Source organism: Lactuca sativa, chromosome 8 (assembly GCF_002870075.4).
Source record: "Lactuca sativa cultivar Salinas chromosome 8, Lsat_Salinas_v11, whole genome shotgun sequence".
In the NCBI taxonomy this organism is placed as follows: Eukaryota; Viridiplantae; Streptophyta; class Magnoliopsida; order Asterales; family Asteraceae; genus Lactuca; species Lactuca sativa.
The window spans coordinates 42,562,952-42,590,842 of NC_056630.2; the positions used below are offsets into that span (position 1 = coordinate 42,562,952).

Consider the following 27,891-nt stretch of genomic DNA (forward strand, 5'->3'; position numbering starts at 1 on the left):
TATTCTCATATCAAGGATCCGTACTAGCATGCAACACAAGCTCATAAACTCAGGCATAACCTAAACAGGCTATCCTACTACTGTCTAGCCAGCACTATCATGCAGCTCAAAAGCACATATAACAGGTACATAAGGCATCCTCCCTTGATCCTTAGTCCTAATCTAGCATGCTGTTCTATTAACTGATAATCATAACATAAACTTGTATGGGTATTTAGCGGTACTTACTTGAGCTCGGCTGATTGCATGCACCACACCCCTTTTTCTCTTTTCAAAGTTCTTTTCTTTCTGAATTCTTTTTGCTTTTCTAAAACTGTTTTCTTTCTCAAAACTCTCTTTTTACAAAACTGTCTTTTCATTTTGAAAACTTCTATACCAATTCCTCAGTTTGAGTTCAGACACACCGAGAGCATGTCCGAATCCCTCAAACCAAGGCTCTGATACCAACTTTTAACGTCCCAAAAATTCGTACCAAAAATTTTTCTTTAAATCATTACCCAAGCCATATTTATAAAAACATATCATAAGTCATAACATAAATTTAGAGTATTAATTTCCAAAACATATGTTCATTATCAGAGTAAAACATCCCAGGCTGTCTAATCTATGGTCTGTGCCATACGATCACCCCGAGCTCTTTCCTCCGCTACCGGAAGTACCTGAAACCAAAACTGAAAACCGTAAGCACGAAGCTTAGTGACTTCCCCAACCTACCACATACCATGCATAACCGCATACTGCACATACTGGGCCACGCCCGCTATTCTGGGCCTCGCCACTTACCTCGGGCCTCGCCCACTACAACGGCCCCGCCGCTCCAGGCCCCGCCGTGCTTCGAGCCCCGCTCGGATACATATATGTTTTACTTAGGCCTCGCCTGTCACTGGGCCTCGCCGGCCAACATATACTAACACATAAACATATCACAAAACATATACTAAAGAATCATGTTCTAAAGGCCTCGCCTATCTTGGGCCTCACCCATGTCCTGCAACTGATGAGTCATGGAACCCTGTCCACGCTCCTACTGATAGTGAGATACGGGCCCGGCCCACACTCACTATTTCCTTAAGCTGGGCCTCGCCCCTAATCTGCTACTAATGAGATATGGAGCACCGTCCATACTCTGTTGCTGGTGAGATATGGGACCTCGCCCACACTCACCTTACTACCAAGCACATACATATATCACACAAACAACAAGTATAGCTATCATGCAAACCATTCCTTGGGCTCCCGCCCACTACACTAGACCTCGTCCTGAATATCATACTAGCATACTGTGCCTAGGGCTAACCCCCGGGTCTTCCTACTCATAACTACATGGGTCGGCATTGTGGTCCTAGACCCATTCACACATAGGGAAACTCACCTGCACTTGCTGATAACCCCTCTAGCTGCTGCCCGACAACTCTCTGAACTCCTGCTCCACTAGCTCCTCGAGCTACCAATATCAATGCAACACTTAGTCTAACTGTCCTCCGAAAGTCAACTAAGTCAACTCTGGTCAAAGTCAAAGTCATGGTCAAAGTCAACCTTCCAGGTCAACCCTACTCGCCGAGTCTGCCTACTGACTCGCTGAGTTCATATGCTCAGAGTCCTTCCATTCGCGACTCAACTCACCGAGTCAGCCCATGACTCGCCGAGTCCATCGATTTCCGAGTCCTGTCCTGTCCAACTCACTGAGTCTCCACTCAACTCACTGATTCGAGTCTTAACTCGAAGGGTTCGGGGTTTTGCGATCTGACACGCCGAGTCCAAGAACAGACTCGCCGAGTCCAAGGCAAACTTCAATAGACTCGCTAAGTTGTTCATCCAACTCGTCGAGTTCCTCCTAATCTTCATACTACTCGCCGAGTCCACTCGAAGGACTTGCCGAGTCTATTCAGTCCTTCATACATTCAGAAGCTTTTTGAGTCATGCAGGGACTCCAAACTATAGATCCACTCTTCCAAGGCCTATTCCTCACGTAAAGTTGCAAACTTTACGTGTAGCTAAGGAGATCTAGGCCCAAAACACTCCATACTCGGGTTTAAGACAACCATGCTTCACCTACCCCCCCAAGACCGATGCTTTATGACTCTCTAGGCCAGAATACACTTAGATCTGAAGTAGCAACTTCAGATCTGGACTTCTAACTCCAAATGGCTCTAGAACATGGCATAAAAGCCCCAAATCTCATGACAAAAAGGAAACTATGAGCAAAGGAGTGAAGGTAATGACTTCTTACCTTCAAATGCTCTGAAAAGCCACACCAACTCTGGATCCAAGGCTTCCTCTTGCACCACTATGAACTTCCTTCTCTTCCAAGCTTCAAATCACAACACCAAGGCTAGATCTTTGCTTAGAAACGGATATGGTGGCTAGGGTTTGATGTTCTCGATGAGTGAAGTTGTAAAAGGAACCCCAAGGAAGAGAATGAGGTGCTTAAATAGTGCATAAAGTCCCGGATTTAGGGTTTCCTTCTTCAGACCGGACTCGCCGAGTCCATTCTCCGACTCGCCGAGTCGGTCACTTACTCCTCGACTCGGATCCCGCTCGGACTCGTCGAGTTCCTCCTTGGACTCGACGAGTTGACCCCCTTGACTTAGGGTTTTCTTTCCTTTCTTGGTCTTTCTGATTTTGGGTGTTACAACCTGTGCTGGTTGCGATGCTTGTGACTGTGACTGCCATTGGGATGGAGCACTTGTACCCGCAGCCGAAGAAGCTTTAGGCCCAATGCCTCTCACATGCCCCCATCGAGTACCCAATACCTTCTCAAATATTGCGATCCAATCAATGGTGTCTGGATCACCACCAGAGTCGGCTATGTGAGGATTCTGTAGAGCAACCTCAGCAACTAAGGCATTCTGTATTTCACAAAGATTCTTAATATACATTAAAACTAACAAAAAAAATAATCAACAATCTACTTTATTTTTAAGTAATAATAACTTACATATTGCTCTTCAACCAAAGGATCAACAAATTCCCCTCTTTTATTTACATGCGCACGATGAAATACTTCAAGTTTATTCAAATTCTGTTTAACATTACAAAATATGTTATATTTTGAATAAACATTAAAAAAATATGTTATAACTGAATAAACATTATTGTAACTTACTTTCTTGAAACAAGCTCTACCGTAGCTGCACGTCCCTCCACGATTCTTCACTACTTGCTTCTTTCAGCATTCTTTGTTTCCAGCGGATCGTTTTTGATGTTTTTCTGTTAAGAAATGGTCAATAACAGCATTCCAACGCTGCTGATCCATACCCCTAGGGGCTTGAGCCCTTGCTGCCTCCACATTCCATGCAAAATCATCAAAACGGTTTTTTGCAATATTTTTTTGCGGCCTCTATACCGTGCACATATCCGATTGTTCAGTGACGCCCAATAAGTTGAAGCCATGGGATGATTTGTAATCGCGTCAAAGTCAAACCATCTCTACAAAAAAATAGAGAAATTAAAAATAAATCAAAATTAAAAATATTAAATATATAACTTTATAAGTAATTTACCAAAAGATACTGCAACATTCCAACCCTTTCGGCTTCAGAAACCTCTATCCATGTGTCTTTATCAAAACCGATGTCCCGCCACATATAGCTCCCAACCTCCCGAATGAAATATTCGTACACCTCCCCAATCGGCATGTTAGTATTTACGTCAAATACTATCTTAAGAGGCCGTTCACCGTTAGCTTTATAGAGTTTGTGCATTTTTTTATTTACCGCCATGCCTCTTCATTTCGGAGGCACCACTGCATAAAAAAATATTAGTCAGAATAATTTTTTATATACATACAATGTGAAATGCAATGAATTAGAATAAATCTTAATTATCAACGTTTTGGTGATCACCAAAACCTCCACCGAACGGATGTGGTGGCTCGTCACCACTGTCGCCTCCATGACCCATCACAGCAGCCATGAGATGGAGCAATGCAATCCAAAAAAATGACATCCTAAAAAATTATAACACAATATGAATATATATATATATATATATATATATATATATATATATATATATATATATATATATATATATATATATATATATATATATATATGTATGTATGTATATAATATAATATAATTACAACAAATACAAACCTTATTTTACTAATTAAATGTAAAAAGATTTTTTTAATCATTCTCGCCCCCAGACACTTCAGTGTCTGCCGATACATCACTATCATAATCAGAATCTTCCTCATCATAATCAGTCTTGCAATCAGACACATTATTGATGATACCCGTCGGTGGGTCAACTTCAATATCATCTTCAACCGATTGAGAATTTTGAAAGTATTGACTAAAGTCAATTGAGAGAGTGAAATTAGAAGAAACATTACTAAGAACGACATCGGTTGAATCATTGTCGACATTTTCAATGGGATCATGATCAACATCATTGATCGGTAGATCCCAAATTCTTCTATGATTAACATTTTCAACAACCCACCGTTGGGTGTCATTTTCATCACTTGGAGAAGGTTCTTGGATGTAAAATACTTGCTTGGCATGCGTAGCAAATATGAGTTGATCTTCGCTGCTCAATTCGCGTTGTGGGTCGATACTGGTGAAATTATTATCAGATTTAACTCATGCAGTATCGAACCACTTGCAACGAAAAAGTACGGTGGAATATTTAAGAGGATAATGCAATTCGATAATCTCTTCTAGCTGACAATAATATTTCTGCTTATTCTCTGCCTCAGTTAGAACCCCCGAGTTTTGTGTTGATCGTTGGGCGTCACGCATAAGTACCATATACCTAACACCATTCACTATACAAGCGGTGTAAGTAAAGGCATGTGCATGCACACCGATTGAAAGAGCTGATAACTCCTTATTAAACTCTGGAGATTTTTGTTTTTGCATATCATAGACCTTATGAAGGAACCATTTAGGGAATTCGGTTTTTTCATCACTTTAAGGATGTAATGATTTGAATTCACTACATTGATGAAATATATATATATATATATATATATATATATATATATATATATATATATGTATATATATATAGTAAAAATGAGAAATTAAAAAAAGACAATGAATTAAAAGATAAGAACACTTACGCAATATACTTTCTGACTTCCTCACAATTATCAAGCATAAACCAATGTAGACGTTCTCTCTCCTCTAGACTGAGATTTTTCATTTTCCTTGCACTAGTCGGTCGAAACTTAGACTGAAACACCCATAACTTTGTTTCTTCTATGAAAACATCCTCGTTTCTTTCAAGGCGATTGAATCGAGTCTCAACATCTTCAAGGTACATCGAACAAAATGATAATGCCTCTTCAGCGACATAACCCTCAGCTATAGAACCTTCCGGCCTCGCCTTGTCTTGGCAATCGGGAAAGGACGAGGGAAGAAGAGAAAGAGTTCTTCGAAGGTTACCAAGGTTAGGACCCTTGATGGCTCTTCTTCAAGTGGAACCAAGAAAGGTTTCATCACTCCTTCTTCTGACCCAAAAGAGGCTGAATGCTTCTATTGCCATGAAAAGTCACATTGGAAGCGGAACTGCCCAAAGTACCAGCAAGATGTGAAGGATGGGAAAGTTAAACCCAACCATACAGGTATTTACACTATCTTATTTAATAACTCACCCCATTCTAATTCTTGGTTCCTTGATACCGGTTGTGGTATTCATATATGTTCTGATTTACAGGGACTAAGAAGAAGTGAGAATGTGGAGCAAGGAAGGATAAACTAAATCATGGGGAATAGGAAAGTTACACCTGTCACCAAGATTGGAGTTTATACTTTGTCGCTAAGTAGTGGGTTAAATTTAGATTTGAATAAATGTTGGTACTCGCCATAAATGGCAAGAAATATTATTTCCTTTCATGCATTGTATAAACAAGGTTTCACCTTTTCATTTGATAATGAAGTTGGTTCGATTAATGCTTTCTTTAATAATGTTATTTATTTTAAAGCATTACCTTGTGATGGCGTGTATGAAACAGTATATGTGGTTGATTACTTAGGAAATAATGTAATGTGTATTGATTCTATTAATAATAATAACTTGGATAAAGCATCATTATGGCATTGTTGTCTTGGACATCTAAGCAAGAAACGCATAGGCCAACTCCAAAAGGATGGAGTCTTGGAGTCGTTTGACCTAAAGTCAGATGATAGTTGCGAATCATGCTTACTTGGAAAAATGACAAAGTCACCCTTCATAGGATCTTGTGAGAGGGGTGAAGGTGTCACACCCCAAAAACCAAAGGCGGAAACATTTCCGGGGTTGACTCCACGTTGAGTATCAAATCCAATGCACATAGTAATCAAAGTAAACAACCATTACATTACATTACATATATATATATATATATATATATATATATATATATATATATATATGAAAGTTTACATTTGTTTCAAAAGTAAATTGAACAAGTGTGATACATATTATATGAACAAAACGAGACGAGTCTTCTAGACGCTCCGTCTTCACAAAAAAAAAAAGATCACTGGGTACCTGTCTAACGCGGACCTGAGAATACAAACAGTTTGAAAATCAGCATAAAGCTGGTGAGTTCATAAGATGTTTGTTTTCTGAAAATGTACGAGTTTCCTTTAGTTTTCCGAATAGGTTTGTTATCCAAGAAAATCCCATATTTTCTTATGTAAAGTTTGTTTAGTTAACCCTTGTTACCAATTCGATTATGAGTTGTATTTTACCCCAGGAAAATCCCATATTTTACTAATTTGCAAGACCCGTTGAATATCACGGAGTATAGTTTAATACATAAAACTATATATCAAGAATCATGGGATTACTATCCCGAATTAGATATAGATTACTTTGATATACGTGACTGTAGATGGAAAGTAGTTTGAAAACCATGGGACTAACATCCCGTACGTGACACAAAATAGTTTGATATACTTGAAAATATAGATTGAAATCCATGGGACTACCATCCCGAACTAGATATAGATTCCTAACCATGGGTCTATCACCCCGTATTAGATATAGTTTCAAAACCATGGGATTAGCATCCCGTATAAGATATAGTTGAAAACCATGGGATTAGCATCCCGTATAAGATATAGTTTCAAAACCATGGGATTAGCATCCCGTATAAGATATAGTTGAAAACCATGGGATTAGCATCCCGTATAAGATATAGTTTCGAAACCATGGGATTAGCATCCCGTATAAGATATAGTTGAAAACCATGGGATTAGCATCCCGTATAAGATATATGTTGAAATCATGGGATTAGCATCCCGTACTAGATACAAGTTGGAAATCATGGGATTATCATCCCGAACTAGATATAGAAACTATAACAGAAAGTAGATATGAAATGGAATCAAATTTAAAACCAAACCCAAACCTAAACTGTGAATATTCTTATATTAATACGTATTGTGAGTCGGATTTCCAACTAGACCTCCTTGACGCTTGTCAGACGTCAGACGATATCCAGAATTTGTCACCCCAGGCATGCCCCGCCTAACTGTAGCTAGCAGTTAAGGTGTGGGATTGTCAGTCCCGAATAGATCTATTCACAAATTCCTCGCTCTCCCTCCAGGAGACTCTGGTTACACTTCCGGGGAGGATTTACTGATAACCCAAGGGTAATGACGAAACTCACAAGCTAGTACTAAACTATTCACAGGGTCTCATACGATATCAAACATACAAGGACTATGAAACATAATACAATGAATATAGATACATACAATGAAACTATCTGGCAATACATTCATACGAAACAGAGATAAACTGAATCAGACATAGTTTATCTAATAACTTTATATATAACAATATGTGATTAAACGAGAACTAAAGAACCCCGAATTATTCCCATAATAATTTGATTAGTTAGCTTATTTACTTAACTGAAATTCATATAGTTGTAGTTGGTAAATCATCCCTTATGCTCAGCATAATACATAAGGGGTAATAATATTTATATGTTTGCCAGATAATTGTTGAAATACATCAATGTTATGATTTGAAAACATTTATAGTTTGCTTGTATCCCCCCCCCTGAAAACATTGAAAAAAAAACTATTGAAAAAGGGTAGGGGTATGAACTCACAGTTTAACGTAGGGTTCGAGTGTTAACGGATGCCCTGAACGCCACTGGTCCCTATTAATCATGTGATGACACATAATTGAGTTAGAACTAAGGTGTTTCATTCTTAAACATGATGGGGAAAACACCCTTAGGGTTTGGAACTACTAAGAATAAGTGTCACATGGTCCAAGATAATGATTTATGCAAGTTTAGGGCCAAATATGGGCATTTGAGTGAGTGTATGGCCTTGGAAGTGAGTGTGCGGCCAGAAAGGTGTGTGAGGCTGCACACATGTATGTGCGGCCATACAGAGTGTGTGTGCAGCCGTACACAGGAGTGTGCGGCCGTACACTCCTCTTGTGAGTCCATATGAAGTGTTTGCTCTTCACACTAAGGAGATTTGAGTGTGTGCTGCCCCCTCATGAAGGTGTGCGGCCATACACCTTCAAGGGACCATGAATATGATGAACATGATGAGTTTTAAGGCTTGGGATTCAAGTGTTTACCACTAATTAGCTTGAAGATGAACTAGATCACAAATATGAGGCCTTCAAGGTGTTCTTGGTTGAAGATTTTAGAGAGAGAAAGTAGAGAGAGGGTAAGGAGCATCCAAATGAATGAATGAAGAGGGTATCCATCCATATATAGGTTTGGGTGTGAGGCTAGAGGGTGTGCGGTTGGCTGTGCGGCCGCACACATGGGTGTGTGGTCGTACACACAAGAGTGTGGCCGTACACACCTATTTTGGTGTGTTTGATCTGATTTCATGATGCAAAACACTTTCTAACTCCTCCAAAGACCCATCTCTAGACTATATTATGTCCAAAACACGCATATGGAACCACAAGATTTACAAAGGATGATGAATTCAAGATTTAAAGCCAATACGCAGACCAATTACATAGGATGAAAGTTTCGGGTTGTCACATCATCCCCCCGTTAGAGGGAATTTCGTCCCGAAATTCAGAATCAAGATACAATTCAAGGATTTGGAAAGAGATGCGAGTACTTCTACTTCATTGAGTCTTCGCGCTCCCAAGTGAATTTCGGTCTCCGCTGGGCGTTCCAGCGAACCCTCATTATCGGGACGTGTCTTTGTTTCGTACATTGACTCTCTCAATCCATGATCTCAATTTGTTCTCCCATGGAGGTTCCGACCCTTGATAACTTCGGTCTCCTCAAAGAAATCACTAGGGTTTCGTTAGGTAGATACTTCTAAGGAATCGAGACGTGAAGTACTGGATGGATATTACTAAGTTCTGAGAGTAGCCAGAGTTTGAAGGTTACGAAATCGATTCTACAAGGATCACGAAGGGTCTAATGTATCACGACGAAAGTATTTTACACTTCCCAAAATGTATCATGCTTTTCTAGGATACAGCCATCAACAGGACACACGCTCCAACAGGAAAGCACATCTTCATGGAGCCGGGTAGCTAAGGGTTTGATGGCTTTAGAAGAAATTTATGGGTAAGTCTGCGATATTAGTCGATGGGACCCAAGAATCGACAGGTTTCTATGGGTATTTCCGGTGCCGACTAATTCCCTATCGCCTTAGTTGTTGGAAAGTTCACGGGTATGACTGCTTTGCTTAGCTACATGATCAAGGAAAATGATTTGACCGGAAGGGTACCACTACTAACCCGTAGTGATCATATCAATTCTTGGTCACTGTTTTGGACCGTCTTTCTTACTGAGGTTTGGTTACGAGGTAGTTCCAGAGATTAGGCCGATGTGGGACTAGGCTAGACGTTTGGAAGGAATTCTCAGGAATCCTTCGGGAAAGACATTTAGGGAAAGAGTTGCAGACTTCCCGTTTTCCGATGATCATAGGAACGAGGAATGCATGGCAATTTTTATCGGAAAAACTTCTTGAGCTTTAAAGCATGAAATGATACGAAGGTTTGATGCCGAAGATCACGAGAGTCGGGTCGGGGAAAAGATCTAGACAGGCGACCCTTTTGAAACCAAGGATAACAACATGAATGAGACTCGGTCATTACATGTCAAACATAGCATCAAAGTATTTCGTGAAAAGTTTCCCATTTAAATCGAATGGAAGAGCAGAATCCTCTGGACTGAGAATACGATCTACAAGTACAAAGTTAGCGTTCTCTATTTCACTGGTTAATCATCTCGACAGTGCACATTTTCGGTTACTAACGAAGGATTGAGTTTAGAAAGATGTTCGAATGGATAGATAACAGGTTTCCTTTTAAGTACTAAAATCAAAAAGAGTTGCAGGTATAAGAGTTGTCAAAGAAGAGTATACCTGCGGCGACAGTAGGATCAGCAGTTATCTCTTCTCGTCCTATTGCTAGGACTCTTCCGATGTTGCCAGTTATTGCTGCTTTGGGGCAATTTCTTTTGAAGTGCCCTACTTCACCACAACTATAGCAGGCTAGACTGATTCCCGATCCGGATGATTGGTTTGTTGATTTGACTGGTTTTCTGTAGGTTCGAGCAAGATGGCCCTTCTTGTCACAGTTGTCACAGATCCTTTCGCGACATGGACCAGGAATACGGTGATGGTAGCTACATTTACTGCACTAAGGAAGGGTACCGGTGTATCCACTGGTAGGAGTTTGGGCCGTGGAACCGACAGCTGCAACCTTTTGGTTCTTGCTTTTACATTTGGGTTATATGTTAATAAATACGTCTAATAATATAAAAGCCTTTAAAGTTTTCAGGAAATGTTGGGTCTTACCTTTTGATGTATTTTCAGTCTAGTGAAACTACAAATTTTATTTTATTTTTTCGTTTATACCATTTTAGCATGAGAGTTTTTCCGGTTACAACAAGTTGCTTAAAGACGTGGCAAACCACGTCGACGCGGACTAGGCTCGATCAGCGGACATGGCGTTGAGCCGGACATGGTAGCTTTTTAAGCTTGTTTATAAAACAAGCTTTTGGCTAATAGGGCTAATGAAATAAAAGTCATTAAGTTTTTTTATAAAATCTTTGGTTTTACCCTTTGACCTATTTTAGGTTCAGTAATATCGAAAGTTTTGTTTAATTTTTTCACTTATAGCTTTTTAGCAGTTTTTTCTCGGTTACAAATTGCTTATAGAAGTTTTGTTTAATTTTTTTGTTTATAGCTTTTTAGCAGGTTTTGTCGGTTACAAGTTGCTTACATACAAGGTGTCTAACTAGGGTTTCTAAGCAGGAGGTCTTGGGTTCAATACCAGACAAATACTAACATGGTTGCTCAAAAAAAAAAGTTGCTTACATACATGGCAAACCACGTCTAGACCGACTATGTCGCTGAAAGGCCAACTTTTTAAGTTTGTTTAAAAAACACACTCTTGGGGATTACATTATTCGTAGGTGCGACCTTTAGGTGTCAAGGGCAACACGTTTACCATTACACTAACTTTATTTGATGTCTCTAATGCTGAAAACTTGTATATACTATATGAAAGGTTGGAACCTTTTATTATTGTTATTATTATCATTCGTCTGCATAGTGCTCGATCCTTGTAGTGAAATGTTATCCGGTGATGTTATTTCAGGTACAACATTTGGTAGTAACATTGAAGAAGGGAAGAGAATATTTGAGCTACAACGGGAACTAGCAGTGTTAGTTATAGACGCTATACAATCACTCCGCATTCCTGGATCAAGGTGTTTGTCTTTCCAAAAAATATTTTATTACATCGTTTTTCTATTGATCAAGAGACGATCTAATATAATTCACACACAAATACCATGTTTTTGCCAACAAAAAACAATAACATGTGTAACACTCTAAAGTTCCAACCAATTTAAACTTTTCAAAACAACCCAATTTCAATAAGTTATTACAAAAAGGTTTTTTCAATACCTTGCCACGGTCTCCTGAAGTACCTGAAACATTAAACCACAACTCTAAGCCCGAAAGCTTAGTGAGATACCCTCCAAATTCCAACCACAATACCATACACACATAATATCATAACCAAAATAGAACAACCATGCACTTCGGGTCTACTGTGTGACTGGTCCGCCGCACCGGGCGTACAGTCCACCTGGTCCACCCTCCGAGTCTAGCCATATACATCGAGTCTACAGTGTGATTGGTCTGCCCGCACCAGAACTTCAATCCACCTGGTCCACTCTCCAAGTCTACAGTATGACTGGTCCGCCCGCACCGGGCCTTCAGTCGGCCTAGTCCACTCTCCAAGCCTCGACAAGTCTGGTCCGTCCTCTTGGGGCCTACAGTCTATTCGGACCGCTCGCTGGGCCTTTAGGATAACCGGTCCGCCCTGGGTATGTTGTCCTTCAGCACAAAGCAGGACCCGCCTCAACCCAACTCTAGTCCGACAACCATGTTCACATAAACATATAATCACATATCAATTCACAACTAATCAAACTGATCTTAGTAGATCACATACATAGCACATCCCTACCAGGATTCCGACCTAACCGGTCACTAGCATAGCATCATCCTAAAACCAGGATACCGACCCTAACCAGGTCTCTAACATATACCATCCTAACTACCAGGATGCAAACATAACAAAGCAATAACATAACACACAACTACCTGAATTTCCATCTGATAAAGGGCCGACCTTGGTGCCTTAGACCCTGTTGATATAATGAGGATAACTCACCTCACAACTGCTGACTGAAAAGACAAGATCATGCTGCTCCAACCTCCAACACGAACTCCACCACTGATCAATACCAAATGACTGAACTCAACAAATACCAAATAATTACCAAAATACCCCTAGAAGTCAACTGGTCAAATCTTGGTCAAATTCAAAGTCCTCAGTCAAAGTCAACCCTCCTGACTAACTCTACTCACCGAGTCAACCCACTGACTCGTCGAGTCCCTATACTCAGAAGCTCCCATTCGACGACTCAACTCGCCGAGTCGCCCCAAGACTCGCCGAGTCCAACAAACTCTGAGTCACTTCCTACTCAACTCACCGAGTCGTCCCTCGACTCACCGATTCACAGCTCAACCAAAAAGGTTAGGACTTCACGACCAGACTCTCCGAGTCCAAGAACAGACTCGCCGAGTCCAAGGCAATCTTCAACAGACTCGCCGAGTCCATGCACATGTTCATACAACTCGTTGAGTGCACCCATGTGACTCGTCGAGTCCATACGTGACATCTTCATCCAGCCGATTTTAGGCCATTCCAATGCTTCCAATACATAGATCTGGACTCCTAGGGCCAGATTCACACATAAAGTTTCCAACTTTACGTGCATGCAAGGCTCAACAAGCTCTAATCAAGCTAAAATGAATGTTTAAGGCAAGGACACTCTCAAACAAGCCCCAAAGCTATCACTTTCCAGATTCATGAGTCAAAACCAGTCTAGATCTGTAGTAGCAACCACAGATCTGAACTCAAAACTCGAAAAGAGACTCATATATGACAATTTGGCCATTCATGAACAATCTAAGAACAACAAAGTCAAGACAACAACTTTTTACCTTTAATCTGATGCCAACAAGCAAGGAAATCAGATCCACTTCGTTCCTCTATGATCCCACAAACTCTTGCTTCAAGTACCCTTCTTCTCCAAGCTCCAAAAAACACTTAAATCCCTCTCACTCTCAAATTAGGGTTTGAAAACGATGGGGAAAGCTTCTGGACATCAAAGGGGGTGCTAAAGAGGCTGGGTGGGGCTTAAGGTTCCTTATATAGGGTGCAAACCCCATGAATTAGGGTTTCTTATTCCAGCACAAACTCGTCGAGTCCAGCCTCTGACTCGGTGAGTCCGGTCACTTAACGTGTGCCCGACACATGCTTAGACTCGACGAGTTGCAGCTCCTACTTGCCGAGTTCCTCTCTTCCAAACTTACATTTTTACCCCCTGAACTCTTGATTCTGACTTTGGGATGTTACAATTCTCCCCTACTTAAATTAGGCTTCGTCCTCGAAGCCTGAAGTGACACATCCCAGATGATACTCCCACAACACAGCTCCTGGTCTCAACCGACCCAGGTTCCTCCAAACACTGCTATCAAACCCCTATAAAGTCCAATTCTTTCACACAGAGTCACAACAACTGGTTCAATCCGGCCACCGACTTCTTTCTCTGACAACAACACTTATCATCCGATGATACTTCCATCTTTCTAAATCACATAATCACTTGACTCTTACAACTAGATACCACCCTGAACCATCGGGTTTTGACCCGGTACCAACTGTTATCCCTTTCCTCGCTTGCCACAACTTTATCAAATTTACTGCTGGGACTTATCCCGCTTCCTTTCCGAATCCAATTCTTTTATTTCCATGCTGACAGGATGGCACATCCTGCAGCTCCTGAGCAACTCCCATGAGCTCTACTCTGTAATCACATACACATGCTGACCTTGCTCTAACATCCTCGGGCTGGAAAAACCCGAAACACTGACGATACCTCCAAACATCCCTAGGATGAATTACCGCTACATACATAACCTCCTGATGAGAATCATACTGGAAATCCAAGGCTCCATCCTTGCATCCCTTTCGAACTCCTCTGGTTCTATATCACCGAAAATTCATCCGCAACCTCAATAGACACCTAATCCGGATGTGCTTCCATACTACTGGCACAATCACAATACTTAACAACCATAATTGAAATACTCTCAATCATCCATTTTCACTACTACTTTCACTTCCGTGAACCAACACTCCCTCCCGGAGTTACATACCTTTCCCTTTCCTTATCTAAGGAAATCTATTTGCCAACCTTGCCACTGCAGACAAGTTCCACGGTGCTCACACCCCACTCTACACTATCCCTTGTAGAGTAATCGCTACTCCATGCATCGCACGTGTTCTGAATCTGCTCGTAGGGACTCTCGGGTCCATGCACTGCCTTCCACTAACATTATCAATACCCGGGGCCATACCCACTGCTTGCTACTGCATAGTAGCATACTCAAATCACTTTCCGCATACAAATCTATCAACACTTACAGAGTCTTCAGCATGGCCGGACCACCTTACCAGGCCTTCAGCCTATCTGGACCACTTTCGGAACCTTCAGCATGTCTGGACCGCCCTCCTGGGCCTTCAGCCTGTCTGGACCGTTCCCCGAGCCTTCGGCCTGATTGGTACGCCCACAGGCGTTCAGTCTGTCCGGACCGCTCAAAAATGTCTTACGTCACCCTAAACCATTACTTCCCGGGAATCTCTCCCATACATACTGTTCTAGCCCTCTTGGGGTTCCGAACTCCCGTTCCGTTCCCGAAATCCTTTCCATGGCCTCGACCCAGGCCTCCCATCGACCACTACCTTCCCTGAACCCATGGTCTGCTCCTTGTCCCCACTTTTCTGTCACTTACTCATACCAGCCCACACTCTTGGTCAGAAACACTGTTGAATCACAACAACTAATTGTCCTCTAATGCTTGTCGATCCTCCTGAGAATTTTCCAATTCTCCCCACTTAGAACACTGACTCACAACCACCGGTGACCCAACCGGCATAAAACAATCACCCCTACTCAACATACTCCTCTTATTCATGAACCGATTTCCTTTGAAACGAGCAACCTCCACAAAACCACCTTTCGGCATCGCACATCATGAACTCTTAGGGAGTTCGACTCTCCGCTGAACACTTCTCAAATCGCAATTGCTATACCCGACAATAAGACCTTACAACCAATTTTTGATTATCGATCCCTTGGATGCTAACCACTTACAAATCTTGACTACTAATACTTCCAACCAAACCATGAAACATGCAGAACGGCGAAAAAATACTACATCATAAAAATAACAAGATAACCAGACAACACGAAACGAAAACATACCAGCAACTGCATCCGGCTCTGCCCTGACCTCCTCTGTTGTAATCTAAAAAGCGTGCCCATGAGCCCTCGGAGGCTCTGCTCCACGCTGACCTCCACCCGTAATCCTCAAAGTGGCCGGTGCTGGAGCCTGCACCGGTCCTGCAGCAAGCTGAGGATAGTTGGCCCTCATGTGACCGGCCTGACGACACTGATAACAAATCCTCATATCCTGAACCAGGGCTGACTGGCGGCAATCCCTTGCGTAATGCCCCTCTCTTCCGCACTTGCGGCATGCACCACCGAACCTATTTTATAGGGCTAATGAAATAAAACTCACTAATTTTTTATAAAATCTTTGGTTTTACCCTTTGACCTATTTTAGGTTCAGTAATATCGAAAGTTTTGTTTAATTTTTTCATTTATAGCTTTTTATCAGGTTTTCTCGGTTACAAGTTGCTTATAGAAGTTTTGTTTAATTTTTTCATTTATAGCTTTTTAGCAGTTTTTGTCGGTTACAAGTTGCTTACATACAAGGTGTCTAACTAGGGTTTCTAAGCAGGAGGTCTTGGGTTCAATCCCAGACAAATACAAACATGGTCGTTCAAAAAAAAACAAGTTGCTTACATACATGGAAAACCACATCTAGACTGACTATGTCGCTGAAAGGCCAGCTTTTTAAGCTTGTTTGAAAAACACACTCTTGGGGATTACATTATTCGTAGGTGCGACCTTTGGGTATCAAGGGCAACACCTTTACCATTACACTGAATTTATTTGATGCCTCTAATGCTGAAAACTTGTATATACTATATGAAAGGTTGGAACCCTTTATTATTGTTATTATTATCATTTGTCTGCATAGTGCTCGATCCTTGTAGTGAAATGTTATCCGGTGATGTTATTTCAGGTACAACATTTGGTAGTAACATTGAAGAAGGGAAGAGAATATTTGAGCTAAAACGTGAACTAGCAGTGTTAGTTATAGACGCTATACAATCACTCTACATTCCTGGATCTAGGTGCTTAATTATCTTTGCGAAAAATCTTTTATTACATCGTTTTTCTCTTGATCAAGAGAAGATCTAATATAATTCAAACACAAATATTATGTTTTTGCCAACAAAAAACAATAACAGGATAAATAAAATTGACCGAGAAGTGAGGGCTACCATAAGGAGTATCATTGACATACGAATAATCGCAATGAAAGCTGGAGAAAGTAGTAAAGATGACTTGTTGGGCATACTCTTGGATTCAAATTACAAAGAAATTAAACATGGGAATAAGAATTCTGGATTAACCATTGATGAAGTGATCGATGAGTGTAAGCTTTTCTACTTTGCTGGACAAGAGACCACTGGAATCTTACTAGCAGTTTGGACTATGATTTTGTTGGCTCAACACACAAATTGGCAAGAGCGTGCCAGAGAAGAAGTTTCACAAGTATTTGGGCATGAAAAACCAGAAAGTGATGGGTTGAATCGTTTAAAAATTGTGAGCCTTTCAATACCTTTATAAAACCATACATCCTCCTGTGATGCTATGTATTCGTTTCTCTCCAATTATGTTTTTCAGGTTAACATGATTCTGCATGAGGTTCTTAGACTATACCCACCAGCAGTAGGACTAGGAAGAATGACACATGAGGAAACTAAATTAGGGGACATAAAATTACCAGGTGGAACTTTCCTCCGGTTGCAGATTATGCTTATGCACCATGATCGTGATATATGGGGTGATGATGTGAACGAGTTCAAGCCTGAAAGATTTTCTGAAGGTGTCTCGAAGGTGACCAAGGGACAAACATCATATCTCCCTTTTGGTGGCGGTCCACAAATATGTGTTGGACTGAATTTTGCCTTGTTAGAAGCCAAAATGGCACTTGTCGTGATTCTGCAACACTTTTGCTTTGATCTCTCGCCCTCCTATTCAAATGCTCCACATACCATTGTCACTCTTCAACCTCAATTTGGGGGTCATTCGGTTTTGCGTAAACTCTAAATGATGTGTATTTGAGCACATGTTTCTATTATTGTCCCTTGTTTACGTTTACATTGCAACTTCAATTACTCATTCAAATAGACATTAAGTTATGTCTATTGTTATGGTTTCAATTTTCAACCCAACACTTGATATTTATGTTCACAAAATTTTAAATATTGCAAATTATGGTAATTAAGTTTTCATAAAAATCTGATTTCGAGACTATTTTTTTTTAATCTTAAATTAGACACTCGTTTTATCAATTTGTTACAATTCTGACTGCATAACCGGTCAACCTTCATGATGGTGTGCACAGTCGTTCCTTCGAATAGCTCATTGCCACATCACCATCATGATTAGCCTTTAATGGTTAGTCTCCGTTTTAGGATATTGGTCTTATACAAACAACCCATATTTCCATCTTGATTCAGCATTAAATTAACCAACATTTTCAGGTCGATATGGGATCTAAAGTTACGTGGATGAAGCTCATGCCACTTGTGCAAGTTGAAGTTAGCTAGCCATGTTTGATTTCTGTTTTCTTCTACTAAAGTTGTGAACCATCTTGACAAATATAATGATAGAATCTTTTCCTCCAGATTCGAACAACTGGATATAAAATTTTTGTAGACTTACATATAGAATTTAAGGAAAAGCAGAGGGTGGAAATGATTTGAAATATTATTTTCTGATCCAAACAAGGGATTCAGATACATTATGTGATGTAGTACAACCTCCGGTACTACTAGCAACATTCGGCCCTTCCCATTTTAGTCTTTCCACAGCAACCCTTCCTACAAAGGCTCCTACCTGGCATTGAACCGCATGGTATTGGTTTTGGTTTTGGTGATCCACCACTTCCACTTCCACTTCCACTTCCACACCCGTCGGGTCCATCATTTTGTTGTATGGGGTCATAATCGCAATTTGTAGCTGCATACATCAATTTCTAATATTTTTAATCTTTAATTAGGGAAGGACAAGTTGTACATACGCACTCTTATATAAGGTTAGTTTGATCAGAAAATCTGGAAAACCGGTGATGAATGGAAAACAAATTAGCTATTGACTATTGATAGTAATTACACGAATGAAATAAATATAGAAAACAAAATCATAAGAATATAACCCTACAACTCCGAAAGTAAGATAAAATGAAACTGTTTTCTTATTTAAAAGAAAAAAAAAATTAACTACACGTATTTACAATGCAACCTTAGTTAATTTATAAGAAATACCGGAGCAGCTTCTATTAGCGTTTTTTTTATTATTAACTATGAGATGTTTAGAGAAAACCGAACCTAGTTGGCGTTCATGGTTGTATGGAGTCCGAGCAGTGGCGGTGGTTGTAATGATGTGAGATGATGAACTAATGACGATGAGGATGATAAGAGCCAAGGTAAGTCTTCCTCCTTTTAAGATTGAGGCCATTTTTTCAATGATTGAATGAATATGAATGTGTAAGTAACCATTTATGAAGGATCTATTTATACACGATCATTCCCCCAATGGTTTGTTCGAACATTGACCAATTGTTTTAGTCAACGATATAGTCCGAGTAAAGGAAATTGGTAAGAAAAGAGAGTGGCGCGCAGTTGTTAGCTATAGCCGCCTAAGAACTCCTACCTTCTTGCTCATTTCCTGAACTTTGTCTGTGCAGTTTTGTCTTGAGTTCCAATATATCAGATTGCATTTTTACTTATCATATCTTTTTAATAATTATTTTATTAGCAGATTGCGAAATTAAATACTAATAATTAATTAGTTGTAGTTTGTAAAAGTAAATTATTAATAATTAATAGTTAATTTTACTTTTCTTAATAGATTAACATTATATATACATTTTTTATTTTAATTATTACTTCGATGATTATTATTTATTAATCATTATATTAATATAATTATTATATTATTAGTTGCAATTTATATATATATATATATATATATATATATATATATATATATATATATATATATATATATATATATAATATTTAAATATTTTGTTTTAATTTTTTTAGTAAACGGTTCAAAACTTTTACATTTCTTATTTGTACACGACAATTAGTTCTTTAAAATATTGTATTGTAAAACTATATAATGTATAAATTTTTGTGTATGGCAAAAAACTGTTATGTACGAATAACTTCTCTTATTATTTTATTAGTTCTGATTTTATTTTACGTGTGATATTAATTTGTTTCCTCATATTCATAGATTGGCATGATAATGGGCGCATGCAAACTTTTGATTCTTGCTTTTACATTTGGGTTATATGTTAATAAATACTCTAATAATATAAAAGCCTTTAAAGTTTTCAGGAAATGTTTGGTCTTACCTTTTGATGTATTTTCGGTCTAGTGAAACTGAAAGATTTGTTTAATTTTTTCGTTTATACCGTTTTAGTATGCAAGTTTTTCCGATTAAAAGAAGTTGCTTAAAGACGCGGCAAACAACGTCGACGCGAACTAGGCTCAATCAACAGGCATGGCGTTGAGCCGGATATGGCGCCGACATGGTAGCTTTTTAAGCTTGTTTAAAAAACAAGCTTTTAGCTAATAGGGCTAATGAAATAAAAGTCATTAAGTTATTTTGAGAAATTCTTTGGTTTTACCCTTTGACCTATTTTAGGTTATAAATATCGTTTTGTTTAGTTTTTTCGTTTATAGCTTTTTAGAAGGTTTTCTCGGTCACAAGTTGCTTACAGAAGTTTTGTTTAATTTTTTCGTTTATAGCTAGTTTTGTTTAATTTTTTTCGTTTATAGCTTTTCAGCAGGTTTTGTCGGTTACAAGTTGCTTACAGTCAAGATGTCTAACTAGGGTTTCTAACCAGGAGGTCTTGAGTTTAATCCCAGACAAATACTAATATCGTCGTTAAAAAAAAAAAAACAAGTTGCTTACATACATGGCAAACCACGTCTAGTTTGACTATGTCGCTGACACGCCAACTTTTTAAGCTTGTTTGAAAAACACACTCTTGGGGATTACATTATTCGTATGTGCGACCTTTGGGTGTTAAGGGCAACACCTTTACCATTACACTGACTTTATTTGATGTCTGTAATGCTGAAAACTTGTATATACTATATGAAAAGTTGGAACCTTTTATTATTGCACTAGTACAAAAATGACATACGGTCACACTTTTCAAAAAATGGCCTATCTAAAAAAAATTTACAGCCTACTTTTGGATACATTTAAATTAGCTTGTGTGGTCATTGTATAGATAATCAAAACTTTAACCACACTTAACTATACCAAATATGACAATTATTAGCCACACTCGAACACTGTGGCCACATGTCACCATCAGCCATGATTATTGATTAACATTATGATACTTTTTTTTATGAGACAAGAGGTAAATATATTGTGATATGAGTCAATTGTATATGTTTCTGTATCGTGGCGTCTTTTTTGACACATGAAATGTAATGTAGCTAATAGTTGATACATATGGTCACATTAAATATTTGTGTGTTCATATGGTGGTGTCTACTAGTGACATACTAAAAACAAGAAAACAAGTAACTTTTAGTGGTTTATGATCATGTGTATTTTATTATGTGTGCCGAAATATGTTACATTGACTTAAAAAAACAATTATTGTGAGTGTAAGATGCATTTAGTTATGGTAATTTTGACCAACATGCTTAGTATAGATGAAAATGGTAAATATGAGTAAACTGATTCATTTTGTTTATATTACAGGTCTTAGGGAATAGAGCTAGGAATGGCAATGAGGTTAGGTATCCCATCCTCGAACCCGGTATCAAAAATTATTCTCATACCCGACCCGATACCCAACGGGTATCTCATCAGAATTGAACTTTTCCCCAAGCCCAACCTGGAACCCGGTAGGATACCTGAAAAATCGAACTAGACCCCAAGCAATGAAAATTTATATGAAAGTTTGGAGAAAAAAATACTACAACTTCTAAACAACGGAAATTAACAAATCAATACCAAAATGTAACTAACAATTAACAAATCAACAATCAACTCCAAAATATCCATTAAGCTAAGGTCTACTAAGGAAGTCAGAACTTCACACTAGTAAACATCAAGAATACTATGGGATTATTTTGGTGCTTAATTCTTAATCTACATCTGAACTCTAACAAACTTACCAAATTGTTACAAATCTTATCATAATCTATCAAAATTTCAGGAATCTATGTATTAGGAATGATCTCTATTAGAAACATTTCCAAGTTCCAACAACAATATCTCCCCTTCATGTAAAAAAAAAAATTCTCGATTGACAAGTTCTTATACTAGTTGTGATGCATAAATTTTAATATGCAACAAAATGGAACCACTCACTGATTAGCCCTATCATACATATTCATTAGCTTTCAATTCAAAAATCTTAATCTCGATTAGACACTAGATCAATAACTACCCAATCTTCATTTGTCCTATAGTAGAGAATGTTGAATGTAAGTTATAAACTTGATATTAATTTCGGTTAATGGAATGTTGTTGGATTAATAAGTGTTGAAGTTCAAACTTCACTCACCTTTAGACACTAACTAAATTTCTTATGATTTCTATCAATTCCATGTATCATGTTTTATTATTAATGAATCCGTAACCAAAAAATTCATACAAATTTGTTTCAATTTCAAGTTAATTACAAGCAACATTTCAATACTTAAAGGGTATTTCAACATTTGAAGCATCTCAACCATCATAACATCAAGTTTCATATTTCAGCAAAAAAGAAAATAATATTTGATTTGCAGAAAACATTGTCATAACAGATTTTCGTGTGCATTTGATTCAGCTCAAAGAGAAACCACATATGATTTCAATATCAAGGAAACTCAACATCTACATCAGAAAAGGGTATCTTATTTCAAAAAAAAATAGAGCAAAAAAACCATAATATCTTGAACTCGATTTTCAAAGGAAAAAGAAAAGAAAAAAGAAAGCAACTAAATATAGGCATCTGATAGTCAATTTTCAGGGGAAAAAAGTTCATTGGACTCGATTTTCATATGTAAAGGAAAAGAAAACCCTCACCTGCAGAAGTCTGCGGACGCGGAGGCAGGGCTGTCGAAGCTGCCAGAGGTTGAGGGGAAGCTGGTGGTGGCGGCGTTGCAGATTGGAGGGGGCAGACGGGATATTACAGATGGAGGAGAAATGGGTAGGATAGAGAAGAAGGGTTTGTTGATTAAAGGAAATGAAAAATAAGGCTCCCGTGTACGTATTTTGGAAAGAGATGAACGACGCCTTGTGCGATAAATTATGCCTTGTAGTGGACTACCTTGGATGGAGATGATTATCGACTTTGGGAAGGAGACGAATGGCGCGTTGTGTAGAGTTGGGAGCACCTAACGTTGATTTGAAACTGTCGAGAAGTTGAAAGAGATCAGATCTAAATTGTAGAGTAAAAAAGAAAGGCGCCCTTCCTAGAGCTGGTTATTTGTATGTATTTCGCAGAAAGGTCAAATTTGGAAAATTTGTAGTTTGAGTAGAGGGAAATCAAATTTTTTATTTTTTCGGAGGGAAATTTAAATAAAAATTAATTATATTAAGAGGGGAACTAAGATTAATTAAGAAAATATTTTAGAGGGAAACAAAAATTTCATTCACGATAAATATACATTTTATATTTTAAATTTTGATTTATAGAATTGTGATGTATATTGTGATGACCATCAAGTGGTTTCAATAGGGGTGGAAATTCGGATGATTGTTTGTATTTTTTACACGACATCGAACATATTATTTGTTTTCAATCCAGACACAACACGACAAGATAGCGTGTTATTTCGTTAACATGAGCACGCCACAATAAAATCATGAAAAACACGAATAAAATAATATCATCACTTTTAAACACGACAAAAAATAACATAAAACAATATAGAATGGTATTAAATATACACGAATTTTAAACACGGACACGTCGTTGGCACGCCGTTTCATGCTATTATCATTTTATTATCATGTCATAAAAGGGATTTGTTTTATATGATCATACAAGTTTATGATTTGTGGGTTTGTTTTATGTGACCACAGAATATGACAAGAAAAGGTAAACATAAAAGGCATCTCACGGTTAGCATGTGGTAGGGGTGAGGTCGATTTAGTTTTGGTAGGTCAAGCGGGGACCACCTATAATGTTGTTTTAACAAAAAAGTGGTAACAAAAATGTTAAAAGAATCATGACTTATAAATTGTGGCTTAGGGTGTATCACTACTTATGAATTTAACACTTAGGAATCATGACTTATAAATAATGGTTAATGGCTTATGGGTTATCGATTAGGCTTATGACTTATGACTTATGGCTTAGGGCTTAGGGCGTACAACGTAGGGCTCCGGGCTTGTGCCTTATGGTATAGATTAGCGCTTATGGATTGAGGTGTTATTCTTGTGGTTTATTGTTTAATGAATATGTGTCAAGGTTTAGGGCTTATGTTTTATAGGTTATGCCTTAAGGCTTGTGGCTTATGGTTATGGTTATGGGCAATGGCTTACGAATTAAGAATTAAGGATTAAGGCTTAGAGGTTATGAGTTATGTTTATGGACTAAGAAGTAAGGCTTACAAATTAGTCTCATGACTTATTTCTTATTGCTTAACCCTTTGAGTTTATTGCCCCGAGCTTGTTGCTTATGGATTATGGGTTATGACTTGTGGCTAATGACTTATAACTTAAGGCTTATGACGTATAACTTACGGGTTAGAGCTTAAGGCTTAAGCCATAAACCTTAAGCCCTAAATTATAACGTCTAAGCCCTATACCCTACACCTTAAGCCCTAAATTATAACGTCTCTGCCATCACCGCCTCTACCGCATCACCACTGCCACCTCTCCTACTCTGTCATCTCTTCATCCTTTGCCACAACAACCACGACCACGTCACCACCAACACCTTCTCCACATCTACTAATGTCACCACCTCTGTCGCCGCCATCATCTCTCTCACCAAAACTACAATCACCACCGCCTCCAACTCCACCACCACCGCCACATCACCATCTCCACCTCTACCTTTACCGCTACCACCCCCACCACCATTAATACCGCCTCCTCCACCACAACTACAACTCAATTTTTAGATACAAATATTTCATGTTATCATTTTAAAATGAAAAAAAGTATACTAAAATTGAAAATACAAAAGAAAAACATATGTATTACTATATAGTAAGATAAACTAAACTAAAAAACTCAGTTACATATCAATACAATTTAAATATATATAAATTTACAAGAATCGGTGTATGAATATTTCATCTAACATTCATTTAATATGTATAAATGATAATTAGTTGAATTATAAATAAGTGTAATGTTAATATATACGTGCAAAACCATTTTTCCTCAAATATTTTTATAATTTTAGCTCTCCCGCTCCCAATTTTATTTTGCCGCTTCTCCCAATTCATTGCCCCATTTTTAAACCCTAATTTTGTTTATGCGTGGCTGGGAAACCGAAATCCACAAACGCAAAAAACATATTTTCTTTAACCTCTCCTGTCTGCCTCTCTTCGTCAATATATCTAATGGATCACCTCAGGCCACTCAATTCTTATTGTCTCTCTCTCGCTCGAAATATCGCCTTCGTTCTGCCTCCGTATAATTTTGCGTTTTCCTGAAACAGACGTAGCCGAAAAGATACAGAAGAAGTTTAAGAGATGTGCATTAACAATCGATTAAGGGGCAACGTCAAATTTTGTATCTTTCTGAATTATTGATTCCTCTCAAACATTATTTTTAACGTGAATATTCCACCGATCAGACATTCAGCCCTTCCTTCAGGTAAAGATGTCATTAAAAATACAATCGAGAATATTTTTTTTCTCTTGTGGGGACATAAAATATAGGCATCTAAATAAAGACTTTTAGGTCCCTGTCTCAGGCTTGGCAATTGGATGTATAAGAAAAATACAACAAACAAAGGTCGTTCCTCTTTCAAAATTTTATGAAAATGCCCTTCTGTGCCGTAAGTTACAAATAAAACTAACCTTTTAATTCAAATTGATTTGAATTTACTAAATGGTTAAAGCTCAGTTTACATCGTTTTCATTTTCTAATTTGGGATTTATCTTGGTCGATTTATGCTAAATTTTGTGGTTTCTGATGTTTGGTTCTGCTTATTGATCGAATTTCTAGGGTTCTTGGATTTTGATTTGTATTTATTTGACTTCATTGGAGAAACAATGGGGTTTACTGTTGTAGGTTATAGAGGATCTGTTGTTTGTTGCAGGTTTGATTTTTATTTTCAGCAGCAAAAATGGCTTGTATGAAGTTGGGATCCAAAGTAGATGCATTCCAGACACAAAGTTAAGCTTGGTATGAGAATATGTGTGTATGGAACTGTTCCTTTGAAAGATTATTCTGACTTTTAACTCTTCAAGAATCTTCAACCACACCTACACCTTTGAAAGATTTAGTATTTTGGAGTTTACACTTTACATCAATATATATCTATTTTGGAATTTCTTTAATATATTATCGTATCTTCACCGTATCCGTAAAACCAGTGGTTCTTTTCTTCTAATGTTATCTTAAATCAAATTTGATATTAGTCTTTTTTAACACATTTTAATATGATTGTGGGTTTCATATTTATGCGTGGATGGTGGTTGTGCCCATAATTATATTCTAGAGATCATTTTCATGCAAATGCATCTTCTCGCGAGGATGCTTTACTATAGGCAAGAGCCAAAAAGGGGTTCATGTAGACTTGTTCTTTTATATACACTTCTTTTATGCCATTTTAGATTCATGTAGGCTTGTTCTTTTATATGCACTTCGTCTTGCTTGAAAATCTCTTCGAATATTCTCCAGATCTATCTTTCTTCTGTATACACTTATTTTATGCCATTTTAGATTCATATGTTTGAACTTGTTATTTTTTCAGAGTAAAAAAGAAAACGTATACACCGTTAGAGGGCATGAAACAGACAAGGAGCAACAGTAAGGTGAACAAACCAAAATTGATGGAGAAATAGTTCTTAGTTTATGTGTAAAGCCTTCAATATATATCTTTTGATTACAAGTTAATGTCTTAACTATTTAAATTGAAAACTTATGTATTGATTTTTTATTATTAATGTTAATATCATTCTCTTTTTAAGTTTTATCATGTTTACTACTGTTTTTATTTTACAAAAAATTGGAAATAAAATGGATAACATTTCCATTGATATATGGAGCTTTACATAAACATTAGTTTCACCATATTAAACAAAATTCATGTGACTCTATATAAATATTAGTCACACCATAACTACAATATTTTATGTGGCTTTATATAAATGTTAGTCACACCAATGTATCTACAAATCAATTATGGTTATTCTTGATTGATTGTCTATGTCGAAACGATATAAAATAGTCATAGTTACGATTTTTTATATATCGAATGATAGTATCGGTTATGATAAGTAATATAAACATGGATGCAAGCTAATATCAAATCCATAATTTTAATAAAATGTGTTTCTTTATAATACTTATGATCATGTTTCACTTAAATGTGTGTCTCTATACGATAAGCAATAGTCACACTAAAATATTGTTTTTGTGACTAATCATTAGCAAATTGTTATTTATGAAACTAATTACATGTGATCATTTAGTGATCATGGTCATGTTCACTATAATTGTATGTCTGCAAAACATACCTAATAATCTTTAATAAACTTTGAATTGTATGACAATTTACTAGCAAAACGCCACATTGAAATAACATGTATGTCGCCAGTTGGTGATATACAGTCACTATAATTGCTAAAAAAGTGTCTACTGACGGTTTATCGCCACAATATTGGATAAAATTATTGATTATAGCAACAAAATTCCCTACCCAATTGCCACACTTTTATGATACAACTAGATTTTTTCATATCATACGGATACTACATTTTAAAGTGACCATAAGACCCATACAATGACGCCACCTTCTATCACACTTTCAGTGAAAAAATAAAATGTCACTATACGCATATGGTCACATTTTTATGGTGTATCCGTAGGTCATTTTTGTACTAGTCTTGTTATTATATATATATATATATATATATATATATATATATATATATATATATATATATATATATATATATATATATATATATACTAGGGATGTGTACGGGCCATGC

The 27,891-nt window shown here is 37.8% G+C and overlaps 2 protein-coding genes and 2 long non-coding RNA genes across 4 annotated transcripts; 2 read left to right on the forward strand and 2 right to left on the reverse strand.

Annotated features, from left to right (window-relative positions):
- The first annotated feature begins 16,873 nt into the window (after positions 1-16,873).
- LOC111892737 (cytochrome P450 CYP72A219) lies at positions 16,874-17,782 on the forward strand. Its single transcript, XM_023888791.3, has 2 exons — positions 16,874-17,275; positions 17,357-17,782. Exons 1-2 carry the CDS (start codon positions 16,889-16,891, stop codon positions 17,780-17,782), a joined length of 813 nt encoding a protein of 270 aa, XP_023744559.2. The 5' UTR covers positions 16,874-16,888.
- A 547-nt stretch (positions 17,783-18,329) lies between these two features.
- Positions 18,330-19,236, reverse strand: LOC111892736 (uncharacterized). The gene is made up of 2 exons (XM_023888790.3): positions 19,066-19,236; positions 18,330-18,697 (listed from the first exon to the last, which is right to left on the reverse strand). Exons 1-2 carry the CDS (start codon positions 19,193-19,195, stop codon positions 18,510-18,512), a joined length of 318 nt encoding a protein of 105 aa, XP_023744558.1. The 5' UTR covers positions 19,196-19,236; the 3' UTR covers positions 18,330-18,509.
- Positions 19,237-20,209: 973 nt separating this feature from the next.
- On the reverse strand, positions 20,210-23,329 carry LOC122195275 (uncharacterized). Its single transcript, XR_006185371.2, has 2 exons — positions 22,793-23,329; positions 20,210-21,643 (listed from the first exon to the last, which is right to left on the reverse strand). It is a non-coding gene; the product is annotated as an uncharacterized LOC122195275 (long non-coding RNA).
- A 1,781-nt stretch (positions 23,330-25,110) lies between these two features.
- Positions 25,111-26,864, forward strand: LOC111892739 (uncharacterized). The gene is made up of 2 exons (XR_002850649.2): positions 25,111-26,077; positions 26,649-26,864. It is a non-coding gene; the product is annotated as an uncharacterized LOC111892739 (long non-coding RNA).
- The last annotated feature ends 1,027 nt before the right edge of the window (positions 26,865-27,891 follow it).

Excerpts from the sequence above, each read along its gene's own strand:
- LOC111892737 (XM_023888791.3), top strand. The coding sequence starts at position 16,889 with ATGTTTTTGCCAACAAAAAACAATAACAGGATAAATAAAATTGACCGA. Across the intron at positions 17,276-17,356 it reads GGTTGAATCGTTTAAAAATT|GTTAACATGATTCTGCATGA; the intron begins GTGAGCCTTTCA and ends TATGTTTTTCAG.
- LOC111892736 (XM_023888790.3), bottom strand. The coding sequence starts at position 19,195 with ATGGCCTCAATCTTAAAAGGAGGAAGACTTACCTTGGCTCTTATCATC. Across the intron at positions 18,698-19,065 it reads CAACCATGAACGCCAACTAG|CTACAAATTGCGATTATGAC; the intron begins GTTCGGTTTTCT and ends TGATGTATGCAG.